General features: G+C 42.3%; 1 protein-coding gene across 1 annotated transcript in view; it reads right to left on the bottom strand.

Moving 5' to 3' along the window:
• The window catches only part of Rpn1 (regulatory particle non-ATPase 1), a 79,439-nt gene that overhangs the window by 25,246 nt on the left and 35,966 nt on the right, over positions 1–18,227 (bottom strand). The window contains exons 5-8 of the mRNA XM_080267336.1: positions 14,048–14,245; positions 4,027–4,167; positions 1,614–1,821; positions 1,077–1,285 (exon numbers count right to left, since the gene is read on the bottom strand). Coding sequence (XP_080123462.1) covers positions 1,077–1,285; positions 1,614–1,821; positions 4,027–4,167; positions 14,048–14,245 — 756 coding nt within the window. The remainder of the gene's footprint in view (positions 1–1,076; positions 1,286–1,613; positions 1,822–4,026; positions 4,168–14,047; positions 14,246–18,227) is intronic.

The following is an 18,227-nucleotide window of genomic DNA, read 5'->3' as shown; positions in this document are numbered from 1 at the left end:
GCTGTACTTGCTAAATAAACTGGTATGTAAATAAATGACGGGGAATCGTCCTGACAGAGAATTGTCGCCGACATTCCTCCCTGAAGTTTGTCCAACACTTTAACTTTCTCTGTCAGCAACATCACTTTACAAGTCAGTTTTGGTGTGTTACCACATGCATCACTAGCACTATGCTTATGCCCCATGTTGACAGACAAGGCAAGCAATTACTGGAAGGCAGAAAAATAAGCCACAAATAACGATTTGCAAGTCATGCATGGTTCGACCGTTCGGCTCCCACACACACATACACACACACACACATACATATGTGTGCACACGGGCAGCAGGTAGGCATATTTTATACTTTATTATTAATATACTTATTACTGATTAATTAATACTTTAATAACTAATTTTCAGGGGGATTTTATAACTCATATAAGTAAAAAACTAGTGTACTGTACTTGCTAAATAAACTGGTATGTAAATAAATGACAGGGAATCGTCCTGACAGAGAATTGTCGCCCACACTCCTCCCTGAAGTTTGTCCAACACTTTAACTTTCTCTGTCAGCAACATCACTTTACAAGTCAGTTTTGGTGTGTTACCACATGCATCACTAGCACTACGCTTATGCCCCATGTTGACAGACAAGGCAAGCAATTACTGGAAGGCAGAAAATAAGCCACAAATAACGATTTGCAAGTCATGCATGGTTAGACCGTTCGGCTCCCACACACACATACACACACACACACATACATGTGTGTGCACACGGGCAGCAGGTAGGCATTTTTTATACTTTATTTATTTCTCCTGTATATTGAAATTACTTATTTGAATACTATAATTTTGTTTTAATTATTGTACGAAAAATTCGTGGATAACCGAAATCGCATGAAAAAAGTTCGCGTGAATTAAGGGATAACCTGTATATATATATATATATATATATATATATGTCATAAATTTACTGCAATTAAAACTAATAAACATTCTTTCAAGAATCAAGAGAACATTCATTATTACATACAAACTTGCTTGTAGTAATTATAATTCAAATAGTGTATTTAAATGATGTAACAATGTCTTACCATGGTTTTGTGTCCAATGTAATCTGAGAGAAGGGCAAGAGCTGGGTCACACTCATTTCGGACACCACTATTGACAATACCACAAGCAAGCAGTGCCCCAGTCTTGATGAAGTCCTCAGAAGAATATAAATACTTGTCAATCTGTGTCAACCCTCCATCCACATCCCAAAGCAAGATCAATCCAAGGGATGCTGTGGCACTTAACATTCCTGATGTATGTGAAGAAGGATAAATCATATCAAAGAAATGACTAAACTGTGAAGCTAGTAACTATATCAGTTTTAAAATTATTTTGTTCTCATCAAATAAATCATATCTTATGAGAACCAACTGAATCATTAATGACTTCATAAAGAACAACAACTTTTAATTTGTTTAGCCCCAAACAATTACACCTTTAAATTAACTCCCTTATTCGCATATTCAGATAGTAAAAACACTTATATAGCTTTACATTGTACAGTGAGCTCAGTGATCAAAGAGATCAATGGAAATGAGGGCTGGTTAAAAATACTGTTATAAAACACAAAGACTTACCATGTTCCTTGTTTTTATACAACCATTTATTACCATCTTCAGTGAGCAGTTTGTCTGTACCAAAAGCAGCATTAACAAAACCATTGACGAAAGATGAAGCAAGATTCTGACGTGCAGAATCTACTTGTCCTGGGCCAAAAGTTGGACGATTGTTCTCCAAGTGTGATTTGTATATATCTTCAGGAGTCTTTGGATCCATGATGTCCAACTATGAAAATGAAATATGGAAACAGGCATGAATAAAACATACAGTAGCCAAAGGATGCATACAGACTAGTTCATCACAATCATCATCATGACCATCATCATCAACCTAATTCCCACCTATGAGATGGGGAAAAAAAAAAAAAAAAAAAAAAAAAATCGAACACAATGCCCAGAAAGGCTAACAATATAACCGTTTACACATCAATCAATCAAGCTCTTGGAATTCTGGCTCCACCTCACACAAAAATCTCTCTCCACATACTTTGTTAAAATTATTTTTTCTTATGTGCCTTTCATACAATTGTCAGATAGTCAGTCCTCACACAAAAAACTCTCTCCACATACTTTGTTAAAATTATTCTTTCTTATGTGCTTTTCGTATAACTGTCAGATAGTCAGTCCTTCCACTACCATGTATTGAAAGGGGGCACAACTTCACTCCCCTACCCCAGTCTGGCTCAAGGCACTGACCTGACAGTCTGTCCCTTAAGATCTTGCAATTCTCTTATGCATTACATACTTTTACATCATCACTTCAATGCTAACACCAACCATCCATATTGAATACAGGCTAGGACTGTTGCAATAAGAACTAGTGTAATGGTACAGTATTGATGGGGGTGATTTTATGACATGTCAGTGGATCGTGTAGAAGACCAGCAAAGTCTTCTTTAAGTGTATTCAAATTACCAGATTGTTCCATCTCCCAATGTCCCAATGTAGGACTGAACGTGCATCTTTCCTGACAGCAGACCTCAAACTATCTGATCACCACCCACCCATAGACATGATCCATCCATTTCATTTCTTATTTTCCTCAACATACCTTGCATTTTTTACAATCTCATTTACTATATATCATCCATACTCTTCTCAGTCCATGACATCTCATGTTCAAGCTCATTCAGATAGTTCTAGGACAATTGCCCCCTGGACAACTGTCCCCCGGACAATTGTCTCCGCAAAATATCGGCCGATTCACTGGACAAATGGTCGCAAGTGTCTAACCTAACCTAATTTAACCTGAAATAACCTAACCTAACCTAATTTAACCTGACCTAACCTAACCTAACCTAACTTAACCTGACCTGACCTGACCTGACCTAACCTAATCTTTAGCGGGAGGCAATTGCACAGAGGGGGCAGTTGTCCAGGGGGTTGTCCTACGGGCAGTTGTCCGGGGGACAGTTGTTCAGATACCCATTCAGACATTACTTTACCCTATCTCTATCCAGTTTCCCTGTACAACCATACCTTCTATGCACAATCTCTTCTACCATTTAATAAATGGACGTTCCTACCCCACGCTTTTCATAACATAGTTCACATTTATTTAACCTAAAGTTCTCTTTTAACACTTTCCATCCATCATCCAATCCTGTGTTGAACCATGAGGAGCTTAGAGGCCTGGGGCTAGGCAAGTTGGTCCTGACATTTAAGATGAAAGTGGCCAGCCTCACTCATCCCTGAGGGGTATTATGTGAACAATAAACCCCAACCACCCCTTAGATATAAACCTACACCAGTTCAATCCAACTGTAGCGCCTTAATTACCCCCTAAAACCCCTAGGTGCCATAATTTGGTTATATGGTTACCACCCAGCGTAGTAAATGGATTCCTGGTGTACAGGTAACCATTTGGCTTGTCACTCAGTGTACAGTCACCCACTGGCAGAAGGAAGAGGAAAGACTGAAGGAAAGAAAGACAGAAGAGGGACTGTAAAGTCACCTGTAGACACAAGAAGGAGGAAAGAATGAAGGAAAGAAAGACAGAAGAGGATGGATGGAGAGAAGGATGCAGGAGAGGGAAGGAAGGAAGGAAGAGAGGAAAGGGCAGACACCCGAGAGCAGCACTACATCGAGTGAGTGGATGGTGAGTGCCCCCACCTACCACACTCAGTATAAATATCGTATATCACCTTCACTTTGAATCTGGTTGGGGTGTGATACACCCGTATGATGATTTAATTTAAAGTTGCAATATCTGATGTACCATCTACAAACATTATACAGCATACAGAAAATCTTTAAAATTAATAGGCTTCTTGTAAATATGGGTTAATGGAAAAATGATGGAATTTATGCTACTCCTGGAAATGGTAAAGTTGCATCGGTAAGTTCTGTACACCCTATTCTACCTCCACGCTAAACAGGGCTGCACAGATCTTGGGCAAACTATAACACTAAAAAACCCTGAACCACTTACCTCACGACCAAGGGAAAGGAAATGTGTATTCAAGTGTGAATTTGAGAGAATTTCAGTGAAGTCTTCATAGTCATCCATTTCCTCTGGCAGCTCCAAAAATACTTGATGTCTTCCCAACATGAAGGCAACTTGCATCTTCACCTGTATATAAAGAATAAATACAGGTAGGTCACAACGTAATTCTGTAAAGAAACTGCAAATTATCATACTACAGTTTTCAAACGGATACTAAGGGACGGGGATCACAGCCAAAACTGATGCACCAAATTTTCTCCAAAAACTTAATGATAAGAAAGAAGTGTGTCTACAAGCTTGTTAACTAACCACATAATCATCATTCTTAGGCAGAAAACTCGGCCACAAATTAAAAAATTACATGTTGTTACAAATCACATCTCGTATTACAGTGCACGTCCTATTTTTTTTTCTTTACAGCTTTCAGCAATTCCTGGGAAGTAATAAACTGGTATTGGGGACTTAGCTTAGTTTCTAGTTCATTGAAAACAGCAGTTGTAACATTGACAAACTCAATATTAGGATATCATAAGAGCAAAAATGAATAATTTTTTATGTTTTCATGGAAGCATGCAATGTTGCTGTTTGCTGATGATACAGTACTGTTGAGTGACGATGAATGGGAGTTGCAAGGTTTGGTGAATGAATTTGGGACAGTGTGTAGGAGGAGGACTCTGAAAGTTAATGTAAACAAAAGTAAAGTTATGGTGTTTGAGAGGAATGAAGTCACAGAGTGTGCAGTGAGGTTGGATGGTGAGGATATGGAGAATGTGAGTGCATTCAAGTACTTGGGTAGTGTGATGAGTAAGGAGGGAACTTTGGGGGATGAAGTGCGAGAAAAGGTACAGCAGGGTAGGAAGGTTGTTGATACACTGAAAGCAGTGATGAGAAACAGGGAGGTCAGTATGGAAGTTAAGAAGTCACTGCATGATAGTATTGTGATCCCTACCCTGACGTATGGAAGCGAGGCGTGGACCTTGCAAGAGGGGAACAAATCAAGAGTGAGAGCAGTGGAAATGAGTTACTTGAGAGGAGCATGCGGAGTGATGTGGAGGGACAGGTTGACGAATGAAGAAGTGAAGGAACGTTGTGGGGTGGATGTGGATGTGGTTGAGAAGATTAGGAGAAATACACTGAGGTGGTTTGGACATGTGAAGAGAATGGAGAATGAAAGACTGACTAAGAGGGTGTATGTAGGTGAGATGGAGGGAGGGAGAGGGAGAGGTAGACCGAGGATGAGGTGGAGGGATGGAGTTGAGAGGTATATGAGGGAGGAGGGAGTGAGTTGGGGGAAGGGTAGTCAAATGGTGGGTGACAGAGCAACTTGGAGGCGTTTTGTCTGCGGCCACCCTTTGCAGGATTAGGACGTCGGGCTATAGATAGATAGATAGATGCAATGAAAGCAAGTATTTTCTAATTTAAGCTACAAATACTGATGGTGGTGTAATCTTATCATCATCCAGACCTCCTTTTCCACCCTAGGGCATAGTGAGGAGCAGCAACATCCAGAAAACCCAAATATGCCCAAGTACTTAAACATACTCACATTTTCCATTTCCTCATCATCCAACCTCACTGTACATTCACTGACTTCACCTCTCTCGAAAGCCATAACTTTACCTTCCCTATATTCACCTTTAAATTCCATTTCTATCACCAAGCCTTGCAGCTTCCCTTCGTCTTCACTTAACAACACAGTATCATCTGCAAACAACAGTACAGGGAGTTTCCAAACACTACCCTCTCTCACCAGGGCCGCTCCCACATCCACTGCCCTCCCTTGTATCTCTTTTATTACCCCACCCATATCCAGACTGAACAACCATGGAGACATGACACATCTTTGTTTCAATCCAACCTTCAAACAGAAAAATTCACTCAGTTCATTATCCACACACACTACAGCCATAGCACCCTCATACATATTCTTCAGGGCATTCAGCAACTTCCCATCTACTCCATATATTCTTAATACTTTCCACAATCCTTGTCTATCCACCCTGTCATATGCTTTCTCCAAATCCATGAAGGCCACATACAACTTCTTTCCCTTCTCTGGAAACTTTTCCACTAAAGATCTAAGAATGAATATCTGATCTACACAACCTCTTCCCTTCCTAAACCTCCCTGTTCTCCTCCAACCAACTCCTCTGTTATTTCCCTAACTCTGTCAATAAGTATCCTACCATATACCTTACCTATTACACCAAGAAAACAAATGCCCCTATGATTACCACACACTTCTTTTTCCCCTTTTCCTTTGTACAGAGGAATAATTATATCTGACTTCCAATCCTGCGGGACTCTACCTTCCTCCCAGGCCAATCTGCACATCTACATCCATTCTACTACTATCTCTCCCCATGCTTCAGCATTTCACCACGCACTCCATCAATTCCTGGGGCTTTCCCCATTTTGACTTTCTTCATTGCTTCCACAACTTCCATCCTACTGATTTTTTCCTCTTTTCTCACATCCCTCCTTCTCCCAGCCATTCCCCAGTCACTTATACTTGCATTACTTTCATTCTCTATGTTCAACAATTCCTTAACCCCTAAAGTACTAAGCTTGTTGATCGAGCTTTTTGCACAATTTCTTAAATGGACGAGCAACGCCGATCGTGCAACATCCACAAAATACTGGTGGCAGGTGGCTCCACCCCGGCTGTGACGTAGATGGCTTCTAACCAATCAGAACTAAGCGTTGGACACACTAGAGGGGGGGCCCAGGCCCGTACCCAGGCAGTGAGGGGGTGTACCCCCCCTCCCTCTTGCAACGTCTCTCTACCCCACTACCTAGTTACCCTACCTCCCATCGTTCTTACCACCACCACTACTCCTCCAACACCCTCCCTCCCATATGGATACCCCCCCAGTCATCTGCAGGGAGGGTATTTCCCCCCTACCTCCCTCCATGTCCCTGTACTCCACTGGGGCCCTTCTTTTGTGTTTGGTGGTGGTCTCCTCCCATCCCTCCATCCCCATACACCCCCTCCTGGTCTTACCACCTCCCCCCCACCCCCACCCTCCCCCCCACCCCCTAGCACGCAGTATCTTTACCTCCCCAGCCTCGAATATTTTGCGTATTTTTTACGCTTTATGGCATGTGTTTTTTAATCATTACCTGTAATTTATTCTTGTCTTTGCATACAGATATGCACACCACAATTATTTTAGCTGTCTTTATTCAAAACCCACTCAAAAAAGAAATTTTATTTTCCCTAGCTAGATTTGACAGCTTGGAGGGGAGGGGAGGAGGGAGAGGAAGTTAGGCAAGGGAAGGGAAGGAAAGAGGAGGGGAGGGGAGGGAAGGGAAGGGGAGGGAAGGGAAGGGGAGGGAGGGGACTGTAGGTATGAGGAGGGGAGGATAATTTTTACTATTTATCATATTTTAATTGGGGGGGTTCATGACCATTTTCCCTAGCTAGATTGACAGCTCGGCAGGGAGGGGAGGAGGAAGGGGGATTATGGGAGGGGAGGGAAGGGGAAGGGAAGGAGGGGACTGGAGGTATGGGGAGAGAAGAGGAGGGGAGGATAAGTTTTACTAGTTATCATATTAATTGGGGGGGAGGTTTGTCACCATTTTATTTTTTTCTAAGCGCATTACAATGGTTTATAACAACTATACACACCAGAAATAATTGATTTTGGTGATTTATATACGTATTTTTGTGAAGAAAACAGGTGCGAGCGGCGTATTTTCTTTCTCGCCGGAGTTGTGACAGGTAACTATTATCAACTTTGACGAGCCACAGCTTGGTGACTATGGGGTCTAGGAGGGTGGGGTTTGCGTTTTCAGGTGTGTAAATTCAAGCTCTATAAATCAAGCATAAAACTTTTAACCTTTGAGAACTCGAAAAATAGGCCTGTTTTTGCGTCCTGGGGGGTAGTCGAGGCTGGTGAATTGCGTACCCTAGGGGTTACAGTGTTCTCTCCATCTGCTCACCTTTTCTCCCTTCACTACTAATGTACCATTTTTATCTTTCACTCCCCAACTAACTTCTCTGGCACCCTGTCTAACTCTCCTTACCTCTTTCCAAAACATTTTCTAACACTCCCGCCACTTTACACTCCAGTTCCTTCCAAATGCCTCATCCACTCTCTTCTTACTCTCTCTTATTAATCTTTTCGCCTCTCTCCTCCTCTCTACATGTAACTCTCTCTTCCGTCTCTCAACTTTTTCCACGCCCATTTCTCATCCACTTACTATACAGTGTGCTTTCTTTTGTGCCACAGCCTCTCTCACCTCTTCATTCCACCATGCTGTTCCCTGCACCCCCTTTTGTCATCTCTTCATCCTACACACCACCTCAAATGCTGCACAGATTTCTTCTGTGAATATCTTGCACACACCTTCTACGTCCCCCATCTGCTCCAATCCATATTTATCCAATCGCTCCTCCACTTCCCTCTTATACTCTGCCTTCTTTCCATCCTCTTGTAACCTTTCCACCCTCATTGTGTGCACTACTTCCTCCTGTCCTTCCCTTCTTCTGTTTTTCCAATTCATTTGGACTTTGATCAGAAACTCCATTTCCCCAACCTCTATATACTCTTGCACCCATTACACACCCTCTCATCCTTTCATCCACATACACATAATCAGTCATTGCCTTCCAATCATTCAGTTCACCACCCACCCTTTCTCATCACTCGCCACGTATACTTATGGATCATTTTGTGCCTGAAGAGGGTATTGGCTATGACCAGCCCCCTCCTGGCACAAATGTCCACTAAAGCACTGCCATTCTCATCCATCTCTGCAGGCACACCCCATTCGCCAACTACTTCATCCACCTTCACATTCCCTACTTTTCCATTCATATCTCTAATCAAAAGCACTCTCTCATTCCTTTCAAACTTTTCCATGCACACTTCCACATTTGTCCAGAACTCCTCTCTCACTCTGCTTGCAAGATCTTGCGTTGGCACATACACACACACAATCACCCACATTTGTAGTCCAACTTTCAATCTTACCCACACAATCCTTGGGCCAACCGATCCATACTCTCTTGTATTCTCCATCCATCTGTTACTCACACCAATACACACTCCTTTTTTTGCCCTCTCATTCTCACCTACACCTGCACTTATACCCCATCCATACTCCCATTCTCTCACACTCTCATCTCTCCATTTAGTTTAATTTAATCCACATATATCCACTTTCACACACTCAAGCACCTGGAAAATCTCTCTTTCTTTCACCTCATCATTTGCAGTCCTTACATTCCATGTAAGTTATCCATACCATGTCCTTTGTTCGGTCCTTAGTCGTCACCTTTTGGTCAGGCTTCTGGTTTCTATTTTTAGTCAGTTGTTTTCTACGGAGGGGCACTAACCCTCTGCCAACCCACTTGTTGTCACGTACGGAACACGTGTTGGTTGGTTATAAGGTTTGCATTCAGCATTATAAATGCTTTCCTGGTTTACGAGTTACAAATGCACAACCTCCTTTCCTGCCACATATCCTTCGGTTGCTTCAAATTATCACTTTCTCCTGGTACTCCATTACAACCCATTACATCATCCTCAGTACCAGTGCCTACTCTTCCAGCACAAATTCAAAATACCACAAAACAAAACAGTATTCTTAAGTTCATTTTAGGACCAATGATTCTATCTACCTATTGCCAGACATTTTAATCCCATAAGGGGTGACCACAAACAAACTGCCTCCATGTCACCCTGTTCCCCACCATTTCACTGCCCTGCTCCCAGCTCACACACCGCTCTCTCATTTACCTCCCCACTCCATCCCTCCATCTCATCCTTGGCCTCCCCCTTCCTCCCCCCCCTCCACCTCACTCACATACACTTTCCTCGTCAGTCTCTCGTTCTCCATCCTCTCCATATGGCCAAACCACCTCAATGTATTTCTGCTAACACTTTCTATCACATCCACACCCATGTCACAATGCTCCTTCACTTCCTCATTCGTCAGTCTGTCTCTCCAAGTGACTCGACATGCTCCTCTCTTCCTCATTTGCCAGTCTGTCTCTCCAAGTGACTCGACATGCTCCTCTCAAATAACTCATTTCCACTGCTCTCACCCTTGATTTCTGTCCCTCCAAATACAGTATTACAATACTGTCATGCTGCGACTTTTTTACTTCCATGCTCACTTCCCTGTTCCTTATCACTGCTTTCAAAGAACCTTTCTTCCTTGTTGTACCCTTTCAAGCTCTTCACCCTCTAAACTTCCATCCTTACTCATCACACTACCCAAGTACTTACACACACACACACATTTTCTTTTCCTCCTCATCCAACTTCACTGTACATTCAGTAACTTCATTTCTCTCGAAGACCATAACTTGACTCTTCCCTACATTCACCGTTAGATTCTGTTTCTTACACACTCTCCCAAACTCATTCATCACGTCTTACAGCTCCTCTTCGTCTTCACTTAACAACACAGTATCATCTGCAAACAACAGTATAGGGTGTTTCCAAACACTACCCTCTCTCATTAGGGCCACTCCAACATCACTGCCCTACCTTGTACAGTATATATCTCTTTTATAACCCCACCCATATACACGTTTGCATGCATCAGCTTTTGTCACCTAATGGCAGCTCTCCATGCTGCTCATCTCTGGTAGCCTCTCTGTTCAGTCCCTTATTCCCAAGGTCACACTCTATGACCTCACCCCAGCTCTTTTTCAGTCTGCCGTTCACAACCTTACCCTCAGTGTTCACACTTCTCATTTTCTGCATCCAACTGTTATTTCCCATCCTCTCCACATGCCCAAACCAATGATTATTAAAAACAAATTGAGTATGTAACAAACTAATACAGTATCTGGATGTTCACACTAGCTACACGGCAGTGAAAGTATTCATTTCCCTTCTCTCCACGAAGAGAGTCACAGATGTCATAATCTGAATCCTTATCCCCATCATAAAAATAAATAAATAAATAAATAAATAATTAAAAGTAGGAAAACTATTCAGTGTCCCCAATGAAATGACCCACACATTGCATCAAATGTCATTACATCATCCAAGTCTAAACATCATTACATCATCCAAGTCTCTGGAAGCCTGGATCCATTTCACAAGCATATCCATGAACATATTTTTTTTTCTTTATACATGAACTTCACATACACCTGTTTCATTTAATCTTGTTTCGTTTATAAAGGCTCCAACATGCTTGCATGTGTCAGCCTTGGTCACCTAATGGCAGCTCTCCATGCTGCCCATCTCTGGTACCCTCCCTGTTCAGTCCCTTATCTCCAAGGTCACACCCTATGACCTCATCCCAGGTCTTTTTCAGTCTGCCACTCACAACGCTACCCCCAACATTCACACTTCTCACTTTCTGCACCCAACCGTTTTTCCCCATCCTCTCTACATGCTTAAACCATCTCAATCTACTTCTCATCATAACACCGATACACTCCAGTCCCATCCTTCCTCTTAATCAAAGACGAGTGTTCGCATATGCTGTCCGTGGGTACCAGGGCCAAAAAGACAGGTGTCTGCATATGCGGTCACAACCCCCCCCCATCCCACTCCACCCTCCTCACACCCACTACCAACCCCCACCCACCACCCCAACCCCCTGCCCTCCCCCCACCACCCCAACCCCAAACATCCACTGCCCCCCAAATCCCACCACTGTCCCCCAGTGCTCCCCACAGCCCCCTACCACCACTAACACCCACTCTCTCACCACCCCCACCCCCATGCCCCCCATAATCCCCCCAACAGCTTCCCCACCACCCTCCACTCCCTCCACCATCCCCCCACCACCCCCTCCTGCCCTCCCCCTACCCCTACCACCCCCAACCCTCTATCCTTCTGCACCCCCCCTCATCTCCCCCAAACCCCCCCCCAAAAAACACCACCCTCTAGCCCCCATTGTCACCCCCTCCCAATCCCCCACTTACCACCCCTATCCATCACCCCCCACCCCCACACCCTCACCTCCCCCAAGCACCCAGCTCCCATCCCCGCACCATCCCACAACCCCCACACCCCTCCACACCTCCCTGCCTACAAATCCCCCACCATATCGCACCTGCCGATTATGCCCGTCCTGAGCGTATATCAAAGAATTACGATGCCCATCTTTTAGGGGTTAACTCTTCCACTGTAAACCTAGCCCCCCCAACCCACAGGCCTTGCATTCGAGGACGCACTGCACACCCACCTAATGATTGTCATTTGGTATCCACTGGCTACCAAAGATGGTTCCAACCCACTGTCCTGAGTTCCTCTGTCCATACTAAATTTTCACAGTATTTCAATTCCCTGTTAATTCCTTAGCATCATCAATTTTCATACACTGCTTCCTCACACAATCACTGTACCATATCCATCCATATTCCTGGTCTACCATGCCACCACTTTCCTTTAAACTCACTCACATATACACCGCTCTCACCATCCTATCTATATTCATTTTTCTAAATTCATTCATTCATCATCTAATCCTGCATTGCCCCATGAGGAGCATAGGAGCCCAGGGATAGGAAAGTTGGTCCTGATACTTACGATCAGAGTGGCCAGCCTCACTCATCCCTGAGTGGCATTACATGGTTAATAATAAACCCCAACCACCCCTTGGATATAAACCTGCACAGGCTCAATCCAACTGAAGTGCCTTAATTACCCACTAAACCACCAGGTGCCATAATTTTATTATATGGTTACCACCCAGCATAGCAAATGATTTCCTGATGTACATGAAACCATTTGGCTTGTCACTCAGTGCAGAATCACCTGTAGACAGAAGGAAGAAGAAAGAATCTAGTAAAGACAGAAGAGGAAGGAAGGAGAGAAGGACGGAAGACAGGAAAGGGCAGGAACCCAAGAGCAGCGCTACACAAAGTGAGTTGATGGTGAGCATCCCCATCTACCACAATAATTTTCTAAATGACCATATAATCTAGTAAGCACACTCTCATCCACCCTCTTATCAATATGCTTCCTTATTCCATATCTTCTCTGTCCCAGTCTACAAAATCCACACAAATTCCTCAACTAGTTCATTTCTGTGGCTCTGTTTCTTAACTTTTCACACTAGTGTCATACCCAAGTCTCACACCCATAAGTTAATGTGCTCACTAACACACTAACACAATCATCTTGCTACCCCTACATTTCAGTCCTGTTTCAAAGAAATCAGAAAAAAAAATGCATTTCAATACTTATTTGCCTGAGAGAGGGAGCCAAGAACTCTGACAGCTTGAACATATTACTAAATGGATGGGTGGTTTAGTGGTAGGTGGGGGCGCTCGTCATTGACTCACTCGATGTAGTGCTGCTCTCGGGTGTCTGCCCTTTACTCTCCTCCTTCCTTCTTTCCTTCCATCCTCTTCTGTCTTTCTTTCCTTCATTCTTTCCTTGTCCTTCTGCCTATGGATGACATTATACTCCCTCTTCTGTCTTTCTTTCCTTCATTCTTTCCTCTTACTTCTGCCTGTGGTTAACTCTACACTGAGTGACAAGCCAAATGGTTTCCTGTACACCAGGAAATCATTTACTATGCTGGGTGGTAACCATATAACCAAATTTTGGCGCCTGGTGGTTTAGTGGGTAATTACAGCACTCCAATCAGATTGAGCCGGTGAAAGTTTATATCCAAGGGGTGGTTGGGGTTTATTGCTCACGTAATGCCACTCAGGGATGAGTGAGGCTGGTCACTCTCATCTTAAATGCCAGGACCAACTTGCCTAGCCCCAGGCTCCTACGCTCCCCACGGGGCAACGTAGGACTGGATGATGAATGGATGGATGGATGGATGGACGGATGGATGGATGTGTGGTTTAAATTAACTGGCAATGTGTCACATTTCCTACATTCACATTTTCTTGTTATTGTTTCCAATGTAGTAGCTACTGTGCTTAATATTTTAACTGGTTTGGATGATGATAATGAAGATAACAAGAATGACTATGATGATCACAATGACAATTTTAACACGAATCCTCTGCTATTAAAAAAATAAAAAAATGAGAAACTGTGGACAAAGGTTATGTTTCTTCTATTACCAGTTTATCAGGACACTCATCAAAGAGTTGCTTGATGAGTTCATGATCATGAAGTTGCAATGCCAGCCTCATGGCCTGTGGGTACTGGCCAAATTTTCTGTAGAGCTTGAGGGCTGTCTGGAGAAGATTAGTGTTTTCTGGGTCCGGCACATAGGGCACACAGCTTGTCAGGTACAGGCATACGCGTTGGTATGCATCCTGAAATTAATGATAAAAAGAATGGAGAGGAGTGTTTGGAGGTCTTTCATAAACACACACAAACACTAGAACACACACACGAACAGCCGGAGAGAGAGGACGTCCCAGGCATCGCTCCTGACCTTGAGTACTTGATCGGTACGTTAAAGATGGCCGAAAATGTAAACAATGAGGGAATGGAATTTCAAGGATTTGATGCTAATACTAATGTCATGGACCTAGTGAAAACATTAATTATGAGGATTAGTGAACTCGAAAAAAAAGTAGAGAATCTAGTGATAAAGGATGTGTCAGGAAATACGGAAACCACCATACAGAGTCTAATCCAGTCCAACGAAACAGCCAATGAAGAGATAAAGAATTTGAAGCGGGAAAATGTTGAACTGAGGAGGAAACTTGAAGAGAGTACCAATAAAACGGAGAAGGTGAGTAATGTACTAGAAGAACACAAGGCAAAGTGGGCACACGTAGAGGAAGAACAGAAAGAAGTGGTCAGCTTAAGAGAGATCATCCAGGAAGAAAGGGAAATGAACAAGAAAGAAATGGAAGAAAATGTAGTGAAAATACTGAAGAAAAAAGAGAAAATAGTGAGAGAAACTGTAGAAAGGAACAGATGTGTGATAGTATTTGGAAACAGGGAAGAGGAAGAAAAGGTTAGGTTCGCAAGACTCGAGAGAGACACGAACATGGTGAGAGGAATATTAGGCAAGATTGACCCCGAAGGAAACAAGTGGGTAAAAGAAATTGAGGAAGTAAGGAGGATAGGGCCTTATAAGAAAGGGGAAACAAGACCAATGAGAGTCAAGTTTACATCAGAAAGTGTAATAAATGAGATACTTAAAGTGACCTGGAAATTAAGCAAAGAGGCGGGGATGGAAAATATTATAATAAGAAAAGATCTGAATGAAGAAGAAAGAGAAGCTTTAAAATCATTAAAGGAAGAAGTAAAGGAAAAAAATGATAAGAGGACAGAGGAAGAACGTAATACTTTTTTTTGGAGAGTATTGGATATGAAAGTAAGGAAATGGTATTTAAGGAAATAGAAGTGAAGGAAATTAGGGGGGATGGTTGTGAAAGATCAGAAGTTGAGGAAGTGGTACGGACAGAGAGTAGGAGAGAAGAGGGTATTAATAATGTCAAAAATAATTTGAAGGTGATATATACTAATGTTGATGGTTTCATATCGACAAGGATCGAAATTAATGATTTCTTGAGAGAACATGAACCTGATGTCATGTGCTTTGTAGAGACCAAATTAAGAGAAGATATTGATGTTCATTTGGGAGATGGTAAATACAAACTGTGGAGAAAAGACAGAAAAGAAAAAAAGGGAGGAGGAGTGATGATAGCAGTGAAGAACAACATAAATGTAGATACTGTGGAAATGGGAGAAGGCAGGGCTGAAGTGATATATATGAAATTAGAAACTGGAGAGAATGTTAAGAGAGATATGGCGGTAGTGTATGTTCCCCAAAGACGAGAGCATGGAAGGATGACGAATACCATGAGATGTTGTCAGATATGGCTAGCTACTTGCAAAAAAAAATTGAGAAAAGCAATAATATAATTTTGGTGGGTGACTTTAATTGTAAAGAGGTGAACTGGGAGGAATGGTACTCGGGAGGCGGCGAGGGATTCTGTGGGGTACTATGTTATTAAATATAATAATGAATAATGTGATGACGCAGTGGGTCAAAGAAGAGACACGGTTTCGAGGTGAGGACACACCAGCAAGGTTAGATTTACTATTCACCAAAGAACCTGATGTAATAGAATCATTGGAATATCTCTGTCCTTTGGGAAAAAGTGATCACGTGGTCATTGAGTTCCAGATGTTAATAGGAAACGTCGAGCCAAGAGACGAGCTTCATAGACAGGGAAGATACAACTTTGGCAAAGCAAATTTTACAGGATTGAGAAACTTTTTTGAAAATGCGGATTGGAGAAAATTCAGAGAAACAAGAGAGATACAGAGGAAGTGGGATATCTTTCTAGACCTCTATAATTTGGGAGTGGAAAAATTTGTACCAAGAGTAAGAGGGAAAGAAAACAGGAAAAAGGAGTGGTTTAATAGAAGGTGTATGATAGCCAAAAAAGAGAGAGATAAGGCGTGGAACAATTGGAGAAAGAGAGGTAACGACAGAACAAAGGAAGAATATAAAAGAACAAGAAACGAATACACAAGAATACGTAGGGAAGAAGAAAGGAATTTTGAAAAAGGTATAATTGACAAATGCAAGGATGAACCCAAACTGTTTTATAGATTTGTTAATGGCAAACTGAAACAAAAGGAAGGAATCACCAAGCTGAAAGTAGATGGAGAGGTCTTTAATGATGCGGCAATGCAAGCAGAAATAATGAACAAACGTTTCCAGTCAGTTTTCACTAAAGAAAAGGAGCTTGTGGAAGGGGAGGGAGTGATTAGAAATGTTCCGGTGATGAAAGATATAAAAGTGGAGGTGCAGGAAGTGTATAAATTACTGGAAACTCAAGATGTAAGGAAAGCCCCAGGACCTGATGGAATTTCTAATTGGGTACTGAAGGAATGCAGAGAACAACTGGCGGATAAAATTCACAGTTTAATTGTATGCTCACTGGAAGAGGGGAAAGTGCCAAAAGAATGGAAGAGGGCAAATGTGGTACCAATTTACAAGGGAGGAAACAGGGAAGAACCCCTGAATTATAGACCAGTGTCTCTAACCAGCATGGTCGCAAAATTGTGTGAGAGAATCCTGAAAGACAGATGGATAAAATATCTGGAAGAGATGAATATTTTGGCTGAATGTCAGTTTGGATTCAGAAGTGGAAGGTCATGTGTTTCAAACTTGTTGAGCTTTTACTCAAGAGCGATTGATGTGGTACAGGAGAGATGGTTGGGTGGATTGTGTGTACTTAGACTTAGAGAAGGCCTTTGACAAGGTACCTCATAAAAGACTAGTGTGGAAACTAGAATATATAGGAGGACTACAGGGGGAAACTTCTGGAATGGATGAGAGACTTTTTGAGAGACAGACAAATGAGGACAGTAATAAAGGAAAAGATGTCTGGATGGAGGGAAGTAACAAGTGGAGTCCCTCAAGGCTCAGTGTTGGCGCCAGTAATGTTCCTGATTTATGTAAATGATATGGTAGATGGAGTGAACAGTTATGCGAGTCTGTTTGCTGATGATGTAAAGATCTTGAGGAAGATAGAGGTTGAGGAGGATTGTAAAATACTGCAGGAGGATTTGGATAGGATACACAATTGGAGCCGGACGTGGGAAATGAAATTTAATGTAAAGAAATGTAAAATATTGGAAATGGGTAAAAGTACCAGGAGACCATCACTGAATTATTTTTTGGGTAATGAATTAATCACAAAAAGGAGAGAAGAGAAAGATTTGGGAGTGCTGGTCCAAGATAGTTTGTCACCAGAAAAGCACATTAACAAGATAGTTGGAGAGACTTATAAGCTCTTGACTAACATAAGAGTAGCATTTCATTATATGGATGAGGAAATGATGAAAAAATTGATAGTGGCCATGATCCGCCCCAGGTTAGAATATGCAGCGGTAGTGTGGTCCCCACACAAAAAGAAAGATATAAACAAGATTGAGAGAATACAAAGAACAGCAACCAAGATGGTCCCCAGTCTGACAGACCTGTCATACAGAGAGAGGCTGGAAAAAACTGGATTTGCCTTCGTTAGAGGAAAGGAGAAAGAGGGGAGACATGATTGCGGTGTTCAGGACCATGGTGGGAGTAGATAAAATTGACAAAGAAGATCTGTTTGTATGGGATAAGAGAGCAACAAGAGGACATGGAATGAAATTGAAAAAGTCAAGCTGCTTGAAGGATATCAAGAAATATAGCTTTCCTTACAGAAGTATAGACTTATGGAATAGCCTGGACAAAGAGATCGTCCAGTCTAAAAACATAAACGAGTTTAAAGTTAAATTCGACTTATTGAGAAACAGCGACGGAAACCCACGAGCATAGTACAT

Source organism: Coenobita brevimanus, chromosome 23 (assembly GCF_032717465.1).
Source record: "Coenobita brevimanus isolate Jiangsu-jjx chromosome 23, ASM3271746v2, whole genome shotgun sequence".
NCBI classification, from domain to species: domain Eukaryota; kingdom Metazoa; phylum Arthropoda; class Malacostraca; order Decapoda; family Coenobitidae; genus Coenobita; species Coenobita brevimanus.
Note: the sequence above shows the minus strand (reverse complement) of the source record. Positions and strands in the feature narration are given on the sequence as shown.